General features: G+C 35.2%; 1 protein-coding gene across 2 annotated transcripts in view; it reads right to left on the bottom strand.

Annotated features, from left to right (window-relative positions):
• LOC117394787 (sorting nexin-13-like) overlaps nucleotides 1-14,358 on the bottom strand; it is a 45,782-nt gene extending 31,424 nt beyond the window's left edge. Inside the window, exons 1-8 of one of the 2 annotated variants that reach the window (XM_033993357.3) lie at nucleotides 14,131-14,358; nucleotides 5,044-5,156; nucleotides 3,357-3,459; nucleotides 2,716-2,805; nucleotides 1,330-1,451; nucleotides 1,070-1,194; nucleotides 652-753; nucleotides 338-426 (exon numbers count right to left, since the gene is read on the bottom strand). In XM_033993357.3, coding sequence (XP_033849248.1) covers nucleotides 338-426; nucleotides 652-753; nucleotides 1,070-1,194; nucleotides 1,330-1,451; nucleotides 2,716-2,805; nucleotides 3,357-3,459; nucleotides 5,044-5,156; nucleotides 14,131-14,142 — 756 coding nt within the window. In that variant the 5' untranslated portion in view covers nucleotides 14,143-14,358. Of the gene's footprint in view, nucleotides 1-337; nucleotides 427-651; nucleotides 754-1,069; nucleotides 1,195-1,329; nucleotides 1,452-2,715; nucleotides 2,806-3,356; nucleotides 3,460-5,043; nucleotides 5,157-14,130 lie in introns of those variants that run through there. The other variant, XM_059011778.1, reaches the window with a different exon arrangement.
• Between the last annotated feature and the right edge of the window lie 1,862 nt (nucleotides 14,359-16,220).

The following is a 16,220-nucleotide window of genomic DNA, read 5'->3' as shown; positions in this document are numbered from 1 at the left end:
TGTGACAAACGTATATTGTATAATTCTCCCTAATCTCAGTCTAAAAAGGGCTTTTCAGTTTTGGACAATGTCATTTTCCACTAAAGCCAATTACATGGAACTCTACTTTGCAAGTTAAACTTCTGTATTCAACTCCTGTAATCAATCAGATTACTTGTGTCTTGGCAGTCTTGATAATACTACTAATAAAAAAAACCTTTCAGTACATACATTTCGATCAATTAAAAACATCATGTTAATACATATACTATAAAAGAAAGAGGTTTTAATTGAAGGATAATTCATGCAGAGTATCTTAATATAACTATATTAAAATTAGATTGTCTACATTTCTTACCCTCACAAAGTATCTCATGTTCTTGTTATGGAAGTCTCCAGGAGGTAGTAATAAGTACAGTAAAACCTCACACAGATCCCGTAAAAATCCTTAAAATAAATCATAAACAAAGTTAAATTAAGTTTACTTGATCCAAGAGTCACTTAGTAAAAAGCTAAATGCCCTTGTAAGGTAATTAAATATTTCTGGCTGCCCTTTTTTTTTTTTTTTTTATACAGCTTTACTAACTTAGTTTTTTTTTTTTTTTTTTTTTTTTTTTTTTAATAACTGCATCACTACACAATATAAAATGCAAGTTATTAAAGGTCACAAACCTTCTTCATCTCTGGTTGAAGTGCAGACAAGATCACGACAGATTTTTCTCTCCATTTCTACTTCAGCTTCAAAGAAGGATTCCAAAAGCTCCTCTGGTTCATCTATATTATAGAAAATGTCACCAACCACGACACAGCTATTAGGCATTGTGTTTTTTTTTTGTTTTTTTTGTTTTTTTTTTTAACTTAACAACTGAAATACCACCAGCACCAGATGGTGCCAATTGATTTGTAAAGGTACTATGAAAAATCTAATGTAAAACAGCAACAGATCAAAGTCACATTATGTATGAAATTTTGTTTTTTGCATCACAAAATATGGATGAGGGGCAAAAACAATTAACATATTTATTTAAAGCTATTTAACTTGTATCTACTACTACAGTGTCTAATAGAAGAATTATTGATAAAACAATACCCTTGAGTTTTTGATCATCCTTTTCTGTCATCCTTTCTTGAGCTTTTCTAAAAACCCGAAGATGAGTTGCAAAGTCATCTACTAATCGTGTTGTGAAATACGGCTGCCAGTCTACTTCTTTTGACCTTAAAAAAAAAAAATACATAAATAGATCAGAGTTCCAAGTGTAAAGCTGTTACTTAATGTGCAATTTAGTATTAATATGTAACACTACAGTTTATACAGGACAAAGATACTTCAAGCTTTAAATTAAAACATACCTGGTAGAAAACTGGACAAGGGCATTTTGTACTGTTTGTCGTATTTCAAGAAGAAAAGATTCATCATCACTTAGTGTGTAATACCAGTACTGGATGTAGTCTCTTAGGGCAAACTGAATTACCTGTATGATACATAAAGTAAGTAACTTGTTCAGCTAATTCAAAATACCACTGCTGGTCATATTTCTGCAATTCAGAAATACAGATTTGATTTAGGTCTACCTACATTTTTTGACAGTAACTAAATCATTAAGACAATTACTATAATAGAAACAGATTAAAATAATCTGTGCCTTCTGTATTCCTAAATTAATAATTACTTTCTCAAGGTTGCTGAAATCTGCCTAGAATTCAAAATGCATCACAACAGTTCATTCATTGCCAAGTTGCCAACCATTTACTGTATATTAAATTTGTTTCAAGCAGATGATGCACATGATGGCACAGAATGCAACAGGAGCACACTAGCACATTAATCTCTGTGATTTTGTATCCACCATTTTAAACTATTAGAACCAGGATGTCAGGAGGTGGAAAAACCACTGATTTGCTTCTACAACTAAGAGAGACTAAAGATTAGAGACTAAGACTAATGTAATCATTATTCTCACCTGCAATACCTATGTGAGCTTCCCAGCAGACAGTGATGTGCTGGTTAAGTGTTGTATTTATTTAATTTTTTTAAATAGGAGAGAAAAGAGAAATACCATAATTGTATTACATTAATGTACTACTGAAACTCAAAGAAATCATTTGATTCATATTAGGGCAGCAGTGTGGAGTAGTGGTTAGGGCTCTGGACTCTTGACCGGAGGGTTGTGGGTTCAATCCCCAGTGGGGTACACTGCTGTTGTACCCTTGAGCAAGGTACTTTACCTAGATTGCTCCAGTAAAAAACCCAACTGTATAAATGGGTAATTGTATGTAAAAATAAGGTGATATCTGTATAATGTGAAATAATGTATAATGTGATATCTTGTAACAATTGTAAGTCGCCCTGGATAAGGGCGTCTGCTCAGAAATAAATAATAATAATAATATTAATGTGCCCTGTGTTGGTAAATAAATAAATACAACATAAAATACAAGACTATGCATATCTTTAACAGCAGCAACTCAACCAGCTCATCAGAAGGCAATGGTCAGCAGTGAAGTTCACAAAGGTTTTGAAGACGAGACTAATAATCAAATTGGTCTCGTTGTCTCACCTTTAGCCTCACATTGAGGATGCAAAAAGTCCTTGTGTGATACTGAACTAAAGGCTTCTTGAAGTTGTCTTCAGCAGCAAGGCTTGTGAGTTTAAACTTTAAAAAAAGATGTGATAAAAAACAGGAATACTGTATTCCATTAGTAAATTAATTTAGAGCAACAGCTTATCAAACTTGCCTGCTGTAAGGGTTCATCAATAATGCTGGCACCAGTCAGTCTTCGGTCTATTTTTATTTGCCTACTTTCTTGTTTCAATTCTTCCAAGGTCTTTAAAAAAAAAAAAAAAAAAAAAAAGTATTATATATATTTCATTTTCCTTTATTAAATTATAATGTTACATAATGAAAATCTAATATCTTTCCTAAACTTTATGGTGAAAGTCAACAATGGAAAGAATAATTGTGTTTAACTTAAAGTTTGTCTGCATTTTACTTGTGTGGCTGCAGTGTGTATTTTTGGATCACTGCAGTGCAGCTGTACTTTTTATACACTGAAAACAACTTTTGTGTTTATAAACTGCTCTCATCATCTACAGTACTACGCTAAATGTATATATGTACTACATTCAGAGTGCGAGGTTGAGTGTGCGCACATGCTCAGGTTCTGGACGGGCAATGTTTATAAAAACAGAGCATTCAGCAGGACAAATTCGGACAAAGCAGTGTTTCTATTGAGGCTGTGTTTTGGTTTAGCTTGGTTAATTAGCACGCTAAAACTTAAACATGGATGTGGGACAGAGCAGATTTAAATAACATGTCAGTCTTCAGGACATTAACCTTGTTATAAATATATAAACAAAAACCTTTACAGAAGCCTACCTTGTGTATGCCAGGTTGTGTTGCAGGAAGAAAGGAGTGTTCACACTTTTCAAGATGTTTTTCGGAGTTTGTTTTTCCAAATAAAAGAGTAACTGCAAAACAGCTGCAAAATATGTAAATCGCATCATTAATCTTTGCGAGGAGGAAAACAGACACTTCTAAACATCTTAAACAATATGTTTATTTTTTTTTTAGCAGGCCATTGATATATAAATAAACTGTTTCGGCATGATCTGCTTTCATAACACAGTTCATGCTATAAATATACAACAAAATGTTTCTGTCAGGATAAGAAACAGCTTTAAACAGCAAGCAATAAGAGCCAGTTTTAATTAAATTATATCATGAAATCAATTAGATTATATCAGGGGTCTCCAATCCTTCTCCTGGAGAGCCCCTATCCAGAATTGTTATAGGTGTCTTTACATCATCAATGGCTAAAGATCTGGAACACCTGTTAATCTTGATTAATTAAGTGAATAATTGGTTCAATTAAGTAACAGAGATTGGTTGAAACGAAAACCAGAAGCCCCAGTAGCTCTCCAGGACCAGGGCTGGAGATCCCTGGAGTATACTATTCATGAAATCTACATTCCTCAGTCCATCATACTCGTTTAGTTGTTAAAATCTTGCAAAGAAAGTAAATTAAACAAAAGACAACCGCTCTGGCTACTATAATAAACTAAATACTTTGTATTGCTTTCATGCTGAACCTGTAGCCGCCTGCATTGGCAGACTTTTGCAGCATGATTTGGAAGCTTATAGGTCCAATGCTTTCATCTGCAGGTGAAGCGTCACATTGATCCTGTTAGGGAAACTGATATGCTGGCAATGAAGTCTGTATTCATTCTGGTATTTCCAGCATGCATGCAATTCAAAGCACAGGACTTTCACAGCTGTCACGTTACATGCACATAAAATACGGATTAACACAAAATCGAAAGAATATAAAACATCGCTAACATTTTTGACATGCGGTAGTTTTAATGGCACATGTCGACAAATTCTATTTTTGTAGCTTCTAGCAAATGTACAGTAATGATGAAATAAACAAGCAATTAACTCCCTTTTGATCAGTTCTAGCGCATTCCTGTTTTATGTGTTAAGTTTGCTGTGACTTTTTTAGAAGCAATATGCACTGGGATTCACGTAAACTAAAAGAACGGAAGAAACTACAGTAAAAGTGAACTTCGGCAAAGAGATTGGGGTGGCGATCTGAAAGAAGTTTCAATAAATTGGTGGCATTCCTCCTTTGTTTTTCACTTTCGACATTTTGACGGCCTGCCTTCAACCAACCATATTGCTGTTGTCATTTGGCTGAAATCCAAAATAGCTCCACACCAAGCTTCTGTTTCCGGCATTCGCCATGACTGCTGCAGTAATTTAATTTTCCCAGACCGCACAGGGTAGTTGGTCACTTCCTCTAGCAGAAATGAGTAAGCTTAATTCATATTGTTTTTAAAGCACACAATTAGAGCTTTGTTTTAAAAGCTAGAAAAAAAAAACGGTATAGAAAAACCGCTATACTTCGATATTTGTATTGAGTTTTTTTTTTTTCGCTGTGTAATGAGTTCATGTCCCCCAATCATACTGTGTCTGCAATAAGGGTGCATTATAAATAAACGGTTTAAAACCAAATATTGAAACAAGGATATAATCTTATTAATAATGTGACTGTCATACTTACCCACCAGTGAAGCACAGGATATAAAATGCTAAATAAAATATTGCAAAAGGTCCAAACGTTATAAGAAAAAGCACAGCACCAAGGCCTCCCCATCCCCATATGGAAAGACTGGTCTGAAACAAAACACAACACAGAGAATGTGTCATTAATAAAACTGGAAACATACAAACCTAAATAAAACACAAAATTAGACATTAGAAATCTAAAGCATGATTTATTATTATTAAAACATGTAAGTTATGACTAGTAGCACATGGGATTGTTGCTACTTTAAAAATGGCACAAGGAAAAAAAAACATTTAAGTCAAACATTACAGCAGGCCTATTTTATGTGATGAGAACAATCCTCAGCAAATTTTGTAAAATTAATGGGGTTTTTTTTGTTTTTTTTTCCTCATTATGTTATGAAGTTAATTCCCACCCCCTGTACCAAACAGTGCTAATAGTGCAGTGTTATCTTAGCATACCTTAGGCCTTTGAATTGGGGAAATAACCTTCTCAGAAAATCATACACTTAGTGCTACAGTATATATTTGCATGCCAACACTTGGAGTACATTTAAGATGAAATGCTCTTTATTTTACGTTTTTACGTGAAAATGTGTTTTTCAAAAAATACATGACTCTACTAGGGCTTATTCAAAGGTTGGACGGTTTGTTCGCTGGCCAGGTGTTCGAAGGACGTTCTAAATCTTTGAAGTTTCTTCAGACGGCATTCACGCACGCATTCCTTTTTTTCCCCCTCTGGTAACAGAAACCGTCTGACAATGTGTGAATAGTATAAATCACACATTTAATGTATTTGTTGAGCTAATTTGCTTTTTGAAGAAAAGACTAGGGTGGGACCAGGGGAATAAATGTTATAAAGATGCATCAGGGAATCCTGCGTTGTGAAAACAGCTGATATTTTTTTAATCGCAATTTATAACTTGTATGAACTAGAAAGAATTTTTTTAAACACTATTTTCTTTTTAATTTTGTAAAAAAGTTAGCAATAGCAAGACATGTTACAAGAAATGTTATATATTTTACTCATTCAGTGGATAATCATGATTATCGTGATAATTTACAGCCAATAAATCGATAACAGAAAAATGCATTTTTGTTCAACATTACTGTATATGTATGAGTATCGCAAGCAGCATCAACTACGTGTACATAAGACAGTTAACAAACGAGAGGAGGCCATTTGGCCCATCTTGCTTGTTTGGTTGTTAGTAACTTATTGATCCCAGAATCTCATCAAGAAGCTTTCTGAAGGATCCCAGCCTGTCAGCTTCAACAACATTATTGGGGAGTTGGTTCCAGAGCACATAAACAACGTGTATTTTTATTTAAATTATAAAAAAATTACTGTTCTATGCCTCATCTAACCCACTTCTGCTCTTTTTGCTTTTTGTATACCTCGAAACATTCATTTTCTTTAGAATATTCATAAACTGATTTACGTTTTCTCCCCATTCCTCATCCACTAAAAATATTATATTTGTGTATTTCAATTTAGTTTTTGATCAAGCTAGTAGTTACTACGCCCAAAAATTGCCACAATAAATCAGACTTTGATTGGCCAACATAATCAGATGATAGTGTGTTTGTGAAGTGACAGAGAACCACAGGTGAACGTTATTTGATACTCTGGCGTCTAAACATCTGCTGTATCCTACGATACAGTGTAGGGCTGCTTAAAACAGCATTTTAATCAAATAATTGTGTATTTCCCAGAAAATAGTACCAGGATAATACTGAATAATAGACAAAAATCGGGTATAAAATCTGGTCATTTTTCGGTAAAATTCAGAATAAACCGGAAACGTGGAACACTAAATATAATGTACCATGAAAATCATTGCATAGGTCGCACTGGCGTACAAGTCGCTCCCCCCTTTTTTGTGTTTAAAATTTAAAAAGTAATAATTAACAGAGCGTAAAATCAAATTATATGTCCCACATCACATCTGTAATAACCTATTTTATTTTAGCTTATCAAGTACCCAAACAAGTTCAAGAACATATCTTCTTTACTTAACTGAACATTTCTTTCCAAAACCATGCTTAGACTATAGTTCCCGCTGCATTTGCTTCTAGAAATTAGTTGTATTAATTCAAATTCAAAAGAAAAGTATTAAACAGTGCTGCTTGCACCAATAAAAAAAGCAAAAAAATATAAACTAAACAGTACACCATCTAATAACCAGTAAACAAAACATTTTAGTGATGCATACGGTGCAGTACAATTGCATTGAATTTCCAGCTTTACAAATACTAGGGACTGATTGGGACTGAATCTGTATTGCAATATATTGCAATACTGAAGACAATATTGTGATCTGTATTGCAATACACATTTGAATTTAACGGCGAATGATGCTGATGTTGATTTTTCGCTAACAAAATACATCTACATATATAAATTGTGCTTTTTTGTCATTTTATGTCATTTAAAGTATTAGAATGTAATATGACAAATTAAACTCTCATATGAAATGCCCAGTAACTGTTTTTTGTTAGATCCTCTGAAGTATGTGCATGTGCTCTCAATTTGAAAAATAGAAACTCATTAGCCTACTGGTTTGAAAGCTGTTTAAAACTCTCTACACTGATTTTAAATGTAACTTTTTATTATAAATAATATCTTTACTTTTTTATATTAAACATGTTTCTCAAACGTGAATCTCATGACTGTGGCCATAAACATGGATTTAAAACTGCTTTATTCTGCATATCAGGCAGTGCAGAGAACCGGGGTTTAGAATAAACGACTGACCTTGCTTTTAAGATTTAATATATATTACAGAAGCATAAATAAGTGCTACACATTTATTTAAAATTAAAATAAAATACTGGTAAGTAATGTTATAAACTATTTATTTATGTTTCTGCTTTGCTTGTTTTTCTTCTCTCACAACTTACAGTACCAGAACCGCTGTTTTTTTTTTTTTTTTTTTTTTTTTAATCTGATGAGAGCTAATGTGGCAGGTCCATGGAAAAGCACATAGTGCAAAATTACATTGTCCAGAACTGTCAGCTGATAGTCCTTAAAAATAAATGTGAAAACAATAAAATTGGCACTGATACAGTTCTTAAATTGGCAGTGAATAAAAAATAACTGAGCGTTTGTGTAATTCTTAATTGTATTGGATGCACAGCTCCAGAGAAAGAAAGAAAAAAAAAAGATGGGGGGAGGACGTGACATACTACAGACGTGCTCAAATTTGTTGGTACCCTTACAGCTCATTGAAATAATGCTTCATTCCTCCTGAAAAGTGATGAAATTAAAAGCTATTTTATCATGTATACTTGCATGCCTTTCGTATGTCATAGAATAAAGCAAAGAAGCTGTGAAAAGAGATGAATTATTGCTTATTCTACAAAGATATTCTAAAATGGCCTGGACACATTTGTTGGTACCCCTTATAAAAGATAATAAATAATTGGATTATAGTGATATTTCAAACTAATTTGTTTCTTTAATTAGTATCACACATGTCTCCAATCTTGTAATCAGTCATTCAGCCTATTTAAATGGAGAAAAGTAGTCACTGTGCTGTTTGGTATCATTGTGTGCACCACACTGAACATGGACCAGAGAAAGCAAAGGAGAGAGTTGTCTGAGGAGATCAGAAAGAAAATAATAGACAAGCATGGTAAAGGTAAAGGCTACAAGACCATATCCAAGCAGCTTGATGTTCCTGTGACAACAGTTGCAAATATTATTAAGAAGTTTAAAGTCCATGGAACTGTAGCCAACCTCCCTGGGCGCGGCCGCAAGAGGAAAATCGACCCCAGATTGAACAGAAGGATAGTGCGAATGGTAGAAAAAGAACCAAGGATAACTGTCAAAGAGATACAAGCTGAACTCCAAGGTGAAGGTACGTCAGTTTCTGATCGCACCATCCGTCGCTTTTTGAGCGAAAGTGGGCTCCATGGAAGAAGACCCAGGAGGACTCCACTTTTGACAGAAAAACATAAAAAAGCCAGACTGGAATTTGCTAAAACGCATATTGACAAGCCACAATCCTTCTGGGAGAATGTTCTTTGGTCAGATGAGTCAAAACTGGAGCTTTTTGGCAAGTCACATCAGCTCTATTTTCACAGACGAAAAAATGAAGCTTTCAAAGAAAAGAACACCATACCTACAGTGAAACATGGAGGAGGCTCGGTTATGTTTTGGGGGTGCTTTGCTGCGCCTGGCACAGGGTGCCTTGAATCTGTGCAGGGAACAATGAAATCTCAAGACTATCAAGGCATTCTGGAGCGAAACGTACTGCCCAGTGTCAGAAAGCTCTGTCTCAGTTGCAGGTCATGGGTCCTCCAACAGGATAATGACCCAAAACACACAGCTAAAAGCACCCAAGAATGGATAAGAACAAAACATTGGACTATTCTGAAGTGGCCTTCTATGAGTCCTGATCTGAATCCTATCGAACATCTATGGAAAGAGCTGAAACTTGCAGTCTGGAGAAGGCACCCATCAAACCTGAGACAGCTGGAGCAGTTTGCTCAGGAAGAGTGGGCCAAACTACCTGTTAACAGGTGCAGAAGTCTCACTGAGAGCTACAGAAAACGTTTGATTGCAGTGGTTGCCTCTAAAGGTTGTGCAACAAAATATTAGGTTAGGGGTCCCATCATTTTTGTCCATGCCATTTTCATTTGTTTTATTATTTACAATATTATGTTGAATAAAAAATCAAAAGCAAAGTCTGATTTCTATTAAATATGGAATAAACAATGGTGGATGCCAATTACTTTTGTCAGTTTCAAGTTATTTCAGAGAAAATTGTGCATTCTCCGCTTTTTGTGGAGGGGTACCAACAAATTTGAGCACGTCTGTCTATAGGGGATCGTGGCGATTGAAGTTCACGCTGGAGATGACCTCATAATTGAAAAGAATAGAAAAAAACATGCATGATACAAATATCCAAAAAACAACCAAGCCACCAAATACAACATTTACCCGCTAGATGCTTTCAAAACAAGCCAAATGTGGCTGGAACACCACCAAATCTGGTGAAAGTGAATATCTCATGAGATAACAGCCGACATTTCCCAGTAGACATTTCCTTGAATCAGTTTAACCAAAAATACCGGTTATTGTATTGTCAGATGAATATCGCAATATACCTGTATATCGGTATTATGGCATACCCCTACATCGGGCCATAAACACTTTCTTCCTCTATCAGCTCGTTTTTCTTTTGCCATTAAGTTTGTCTTCGTTCCGTCTCCAGTCACTTACTGTTTTTTCAGCATTTCGATTGCCATGCATTTCTGCAAATTCCACAACGTGCAATTTCAAACCTGTTGGGTAGCATTTTCGTTTTTTGTTTGACAATCCTACTTTATCCAGTCTCAAAGTCACCTGCATTATTATAGCATTGCAGTTACAACGAACGGAAGCCTTTATAAAACTTACTTGGCTTTCTAACCAATAGATGTTTGCTACGGATCCCAGGGGTTGGTTCAGTCTGAATGAAGACAAATCAATGGCTTGGGAGGGTGGGAATAAGGAAATAAGGAACAGCTATTGTGTTAACAGTGAAGCAGTATATGACATTTTCATATTCCGAAGACTGATAACTTTAACCACTTTTTTTTTTCTTCACATATGCACGCGTCTGGTTTGAGAGGAGGTCAGTCAAGAGTCTGAAAGCTTGCGTTTAACATTCAGAATGACTAAGGGTATTGAGAGTAACAAATTAAAACTTTTAATTAGAACAGTGGTTTCGTGTTTCTACCTTGCAACATGACCTGAATGCCGTAGATCCTGAAAAAAGAAACGGGTTGTTAACAGTTAAGTTTGTGTGAGACATAACCGTGGTTGTAGTAATCCCATTGTGGCACTGATGCAGTAGTTTAATATTAGACACACCGGCTCATACGTCGCACCTGTGTATTAGTCGCTCCCTCCTTTTAAGGGCCCCACAAAAATGCCAAGAAAATCGACTTATACAATGTTTTTTATGGTATATCTGAACCGGTACATATTTTATAGCATGATATGGATTCAGTTTTAAGTGAGTCCTAATAACACTCCTTACTGTATCCTAGTGAAAATAATTGTGGCTATAAACCAGTAGGCATTGACCAGCCATCAAATAGCAGATTATAGGCTTTCTTTAATAAGAAAACTTCACCCTAATACTGTGTTTTGGTAAAGAACAGAAACTGATGACATGTCATGATTAAAGCTTAAAGAGTAAATACTTGCCAACAAAGACCTCTAATGTTAAATTACATTTCAAACACTTGATACAGTACTGGATAGTTTAACATGGCAAGTATTGTTAGTCATATCAGCATTCACCTTGAAATGTAGGAACGCAATGTCAAGCGCTGTCACTACTATTGGAAAGTGGTCTGCTATATACTATAAATGAGAAATTAGTTTTTTGTGAACAAAAACAAAGCACGCCGTGTCACACATGTTCACCACCCACAGTGCTATCTTAAAGGATAAAGGCCTATATAGACATATAGGCTTGTGATGCAATCATAAGTTCACCTAAGGGTTTGCTGTAGGTTACACAGTACCTGACATTTGAAGTTTGTGGAAAGGGAGAAGGTGGTAATATAAAAAGCAATCCAAAAATGCAACCTTATTTTAATTAACAGTAACTTCACACCAGATTACGCTGTATTAGTGTAACAAACAAAATGCTTACTGTGAAGTTATAGTAATGCTTCATTAAGCTTATTTTGACTGGTACATAAAAAGACCCATTATATATGCAAAACTGCACATGAATGTTTCAAACTACAGTGATTTAACAACCAGACAACTGCATGCAAGATAATTTACAGAATGCCATAATTTGTTTCAGCTTTAACATCCATTTCAATCTGGACAGCTAACAGTAAGAAGGGCTAGAATAGGCTAACTGATAATGTTTTATAGGCAAGTTTGCTGTAGTTATATACTGTCATCACAACACTTGTGACTAATTGTACATCAAGGTCATGTTAAACTACACATTTAAAATACTGATAAGGACAGAATGCACTGTGGCCAAATACTACTGCCAATTGCATCAACAAAACCATTGTATCCTGTAGGCCAATTATTCCTTTGTACTTTGTCTTTCATCAATTATCAGCCTATAGGCTTTACTAAATGAAACAGATGGCATGACTATTCTTTCTTGTTATGCACAAATTAAACTGAACACAGACTATTGCAATGGAAAACCTGACAAACTATCAGTTTTAGGGTAAGACATTATCCAGTGCACACCTTGCTTCTGCTTTCTCAGGTATGCTAGTGGCTTTATTAAAGCACAGAAACACTAACACATGTTAATGAGTAACAACCATTGAACAAATCATAAGATACAAAGCCGGCCTATTCTTTAAACTAACATTGTTGTTGTTGTTGTTCTGTCTGCTAAAAACATGTCCACAGAATACTCCACTTTGTGATAAACTTTAGACCTATCACATATGTGGATAGTATCTTTTAGTTTTGCATGGTGTTATAAGAGATACTGTATGTGCATGAACTTACTATTATCTGCTATCAAAAAATATGCTAAAATACCAACTCCTATCAGATGTTAACATGTCCAACATAACTCACAATTAAAATTAAACTTTTACTTAAAAAAAAAAAAAAAAAAAGTGTTGTATGTATTGAGAGTTTTCTACAGAAAAGCCTTCAAAACCAGGATATGCAAATCTGAATATTAGGACTATTTGATTTGAATAATGTCAGCATTCCTTGATTTGGAAGGCTGATACCAACACTTAGCAATACTGTATGAAAATGTTAATCTTTTAGTTCTAATTTGTAATCTGTTGGCAATGCTATTCAGGACGAAATGGCTTTAGTTTCTTTAATCTCTTGACAAATTTGAATAGTCTAAAAAAAGAAGTCAATTGTAAATCTACAAAAATGGTCACATACGAGCCCATTCCACCTAAGCAGTCACCAACATTGAGAATGACTATCGGCTACTGGTTATAGAGGATTTCGAAGAATGGAGTAGACATACAGTAAACAAATGCTGAAAACAGCATTTTCAAACAGGTATGCCTGTATTAAATATTAACTGTTTAGTACATATTGTGAACAAGGTTTAACATGCCAGTAAAACAGCGTGGGCAAGAATACTCAAATAAACTGGCATGTGAATACTTTACAGTAAGCACATTTTTATATCAATGCGATAAAGTATCAGGTCTGATCAAGTTACTCCCACATGATCTGCGAACGAACTTCCCTAACTTACAAGGCACTAAGGGAACGTCAAAATAAAGCCTTCGTAATTTAAAGTACTCGACCTTCAACTTTACAAAATATGTGGTATTCGTGTGGATATTCCAGGACACAAAACCAAACTTAACATTTGTGTATTAACGTATGTTATAATACTTATGTATTATATCAAAGAATTGTGCATTGATATGCTAGTATTAAACTCCAACACCAACATTTTAAATACATAGTTACATTTTTAAAAATCATAAAAATAAGGTGATAGCGTCAATCACTTAGGCTACAATAAAACAAGCATAAAAGTTACCATAACCGGGATTTAAGAGTTATTGATTGACGAAAAAAAACATTTACATTTTAAAATCTGCTGGTAAATACAGGCAGCAACCAAACAATACATAATCATGCGAAATGAACAGTAACACTCAATGAATACAGTACGCCAAATCAGAACGCCTTGATTACCTACAATGTTAAAATATTAACTATGTAGAACTTCATACTGACATCAGGGTAGCGTTTTCAACATTTCCACCCTATTTCTTTTACAGTTAACAGATCACAACCCTTGGGTGCTTCTGTACTACAGTGCTTATTACATGCTCGTTTCACATGATTTTGCAACAGTTCAATATTTTTTTTTCTCGCCTTTTACTGCCAAGCCAATGGAAACCCTTTTTATCTAAACATATAATCCTGCCATATTAACTGCACAATCTCCTTGACACAGCAGCCATGATGCTGGGTAGGCTGTCTAGTGCTGCAGTCTCGAGTCCTAGACACACACCCTGTGTTTACCTACACACACTGTCTTGTAGACACTACACTGCGGAAGGAAAACACACACTCTCAGACCTCAATCAAGACAGTCCTTACCTCTGCTAACATTATTAAAACCGTGGAGCCTGCAGACGTTGACCCTAACCCCGCCACATTGTAATAAAACAAACTGAATGTCTAAGATGCTATTTTTTCGTTAAAAGCCGATTTATTTCCAGCCTCTGTACTCTATCCGGAAAGCTGCCATATTGGAAGGTTTACGTCCAGGCACGACGCCCTCTTATGATTGGCTGGCTCTGTAAGTGCGTCATTAGTTCCGTGACTGCCGACAGAGTCTGGCTGCTTACAACTGTCAAGATAATATTATGACAGTAGGCGGTAGGCGCAGCAAGATCCTTAGTAACATGGTGCGCGCCTTTTCATTGTAATATAAGTTTTAATAGATTATATATTTTAGTGTGATTTACTACATAAACCTTCTTACAGGCTAGTAAGACTGGAAAGACTTGCGTTGTTAGGTTGTATCTATGCACATTACACCCTATCTGAATGTATCCGTGATTCCTTAGTGAATTTAGCTATTTCTATATTTTCTCAGATTTTAATTTACAGTAGCCTAATAAAAACGCTAAATACATACATTTTATTGATTGATCGCTGTTTATTTTTTTAAAAATCTACAATACAATGGTGTAACAAATTGTGGATAATGCAGACATAAGATGTTCTTTTCATAGCTTATAAGAACCAATACAACTAATCTTACTTTCTTATTTTAACCAATTTTAGAGATGATATATGTATACGTAGCATATTAAGCTATATAAAAAGTACTAAAGGCATCTAAAGAATTATGAAAGCATAATGGACCTTTTTTCAGTTAGTTATGGCACTAAGGACATACATTTGCATTCAAGCTTATGACTACATTTGTTTATTACCAGTGCATTTTTGTAAATTGTGTTACATTGGTATACAGTTGTTTTGGCCAAGAGAGGTTCTATATAAATGATGTTGAGTCTATTTTAATTATTTAAACAGTGACCGGTCTTAATATCACTGTCCTAAACACAAAGACCTGTTTTCTCAGACCGCTTGTATTTTAATTGTTTTAGAGATGCTATTAAAGGGTTCCATTAATCAGTCACCAATGTAAAAAACATAACACTCATTTACACATGCATATTGGACATTATATAAGGAAGTTCCTCAAACTGTTCACAAACAGTCCTGTGATTTGTTATAAAGTCACTGCAGAGAGTCATATCATTTTGATTACAATAGCTATACAGTAGGTCTACTTCACAATCAAGTAGTTGAAGAATGAAGAGTATCTGGTCAGAGTGTCCGTTTCTTGCAGCTGTGATGGAACCTTTTAGTTGTGTTACTGTGTAAGGCTTGGTATTGTACATGGTAGAGAGTTTATTCTTCTTCTGCCGGTACAGCACAGTACCGCCAAGTGCAATGGTGGTAGGTGTTCCATGGTGACATCTGCCTGAGTACGCTTTCATCTTGGCTTTGGCAGCATGAGCTATGCATCATAGTTCACTATCAGGTGCTTCTTTTATTTCAGTATTCACAGTTGGAATTTTAGTTCTCATTTTGCGATTCAACAGCAGTTCTGCAGGGGATTTGTCTGTTGTACTGTGTGGTGTAGAACAGTAGTCTCAGGGAAACTTGCATACTTCCTGTTTCCACAGTATACCTTGCATTCCACCTACTTTCAGTAATGTTCCTATTGTTCGCATTAATCTCTCTGCAGCAGCATTGGCTTGTGGCCAGAGAGGGGTGGTTTTCCTGTGCTTAAATCCTAAATATGTTGCAAATTTACTAAACTGATCACTGTTGAATGGAGGTCCATTGTCTGTCTTCACAATTCTGGGAATGTCAAGCAAAGAAAAGGCATTATCTATCACTTGTATGATGGCATTGGCTGAAGTGGCTCTGACAATCTCTACTACCATGTTCAGGAACCATACATTTTCATGAAATAGTCTCTTTGTCTATTCTATTCCTTGGTGTCCTTCACGAGCCAGCGATAGTACTTTGTGTCGAAGTGAGAGGGTATGATTATTATAGATCCTCGTAGCATTATGTCATTGCTTGGTAATACAGTGAGATCATTGCAAACTCGTTGATACAGGTTTAGTTTGTCAGTATGGGGTGTATTGCAACTAATGGTTTGC

This window comes from Acipenser ruthenus, chromosome 3 (assembly GCF_902713425.1).
Source record: "Acipenser ruthenus chromosome 3, fAciRut3.2 maternal haplotype, whole genome shotgun sequence".
In the NCBI taxonomy this organism is placed as follows: domain Eukaryota; kingdom Metazoa; phylum Chordata; class Actinopteri; order Acipenseriformes; family Acipenseridae; genus Acipenser; species Acipenser ruthenus.
Note: the sequence above shows the minus strand (reverse complement) of the source record. Positions and strands in the feature narration are given on the sequence as shown.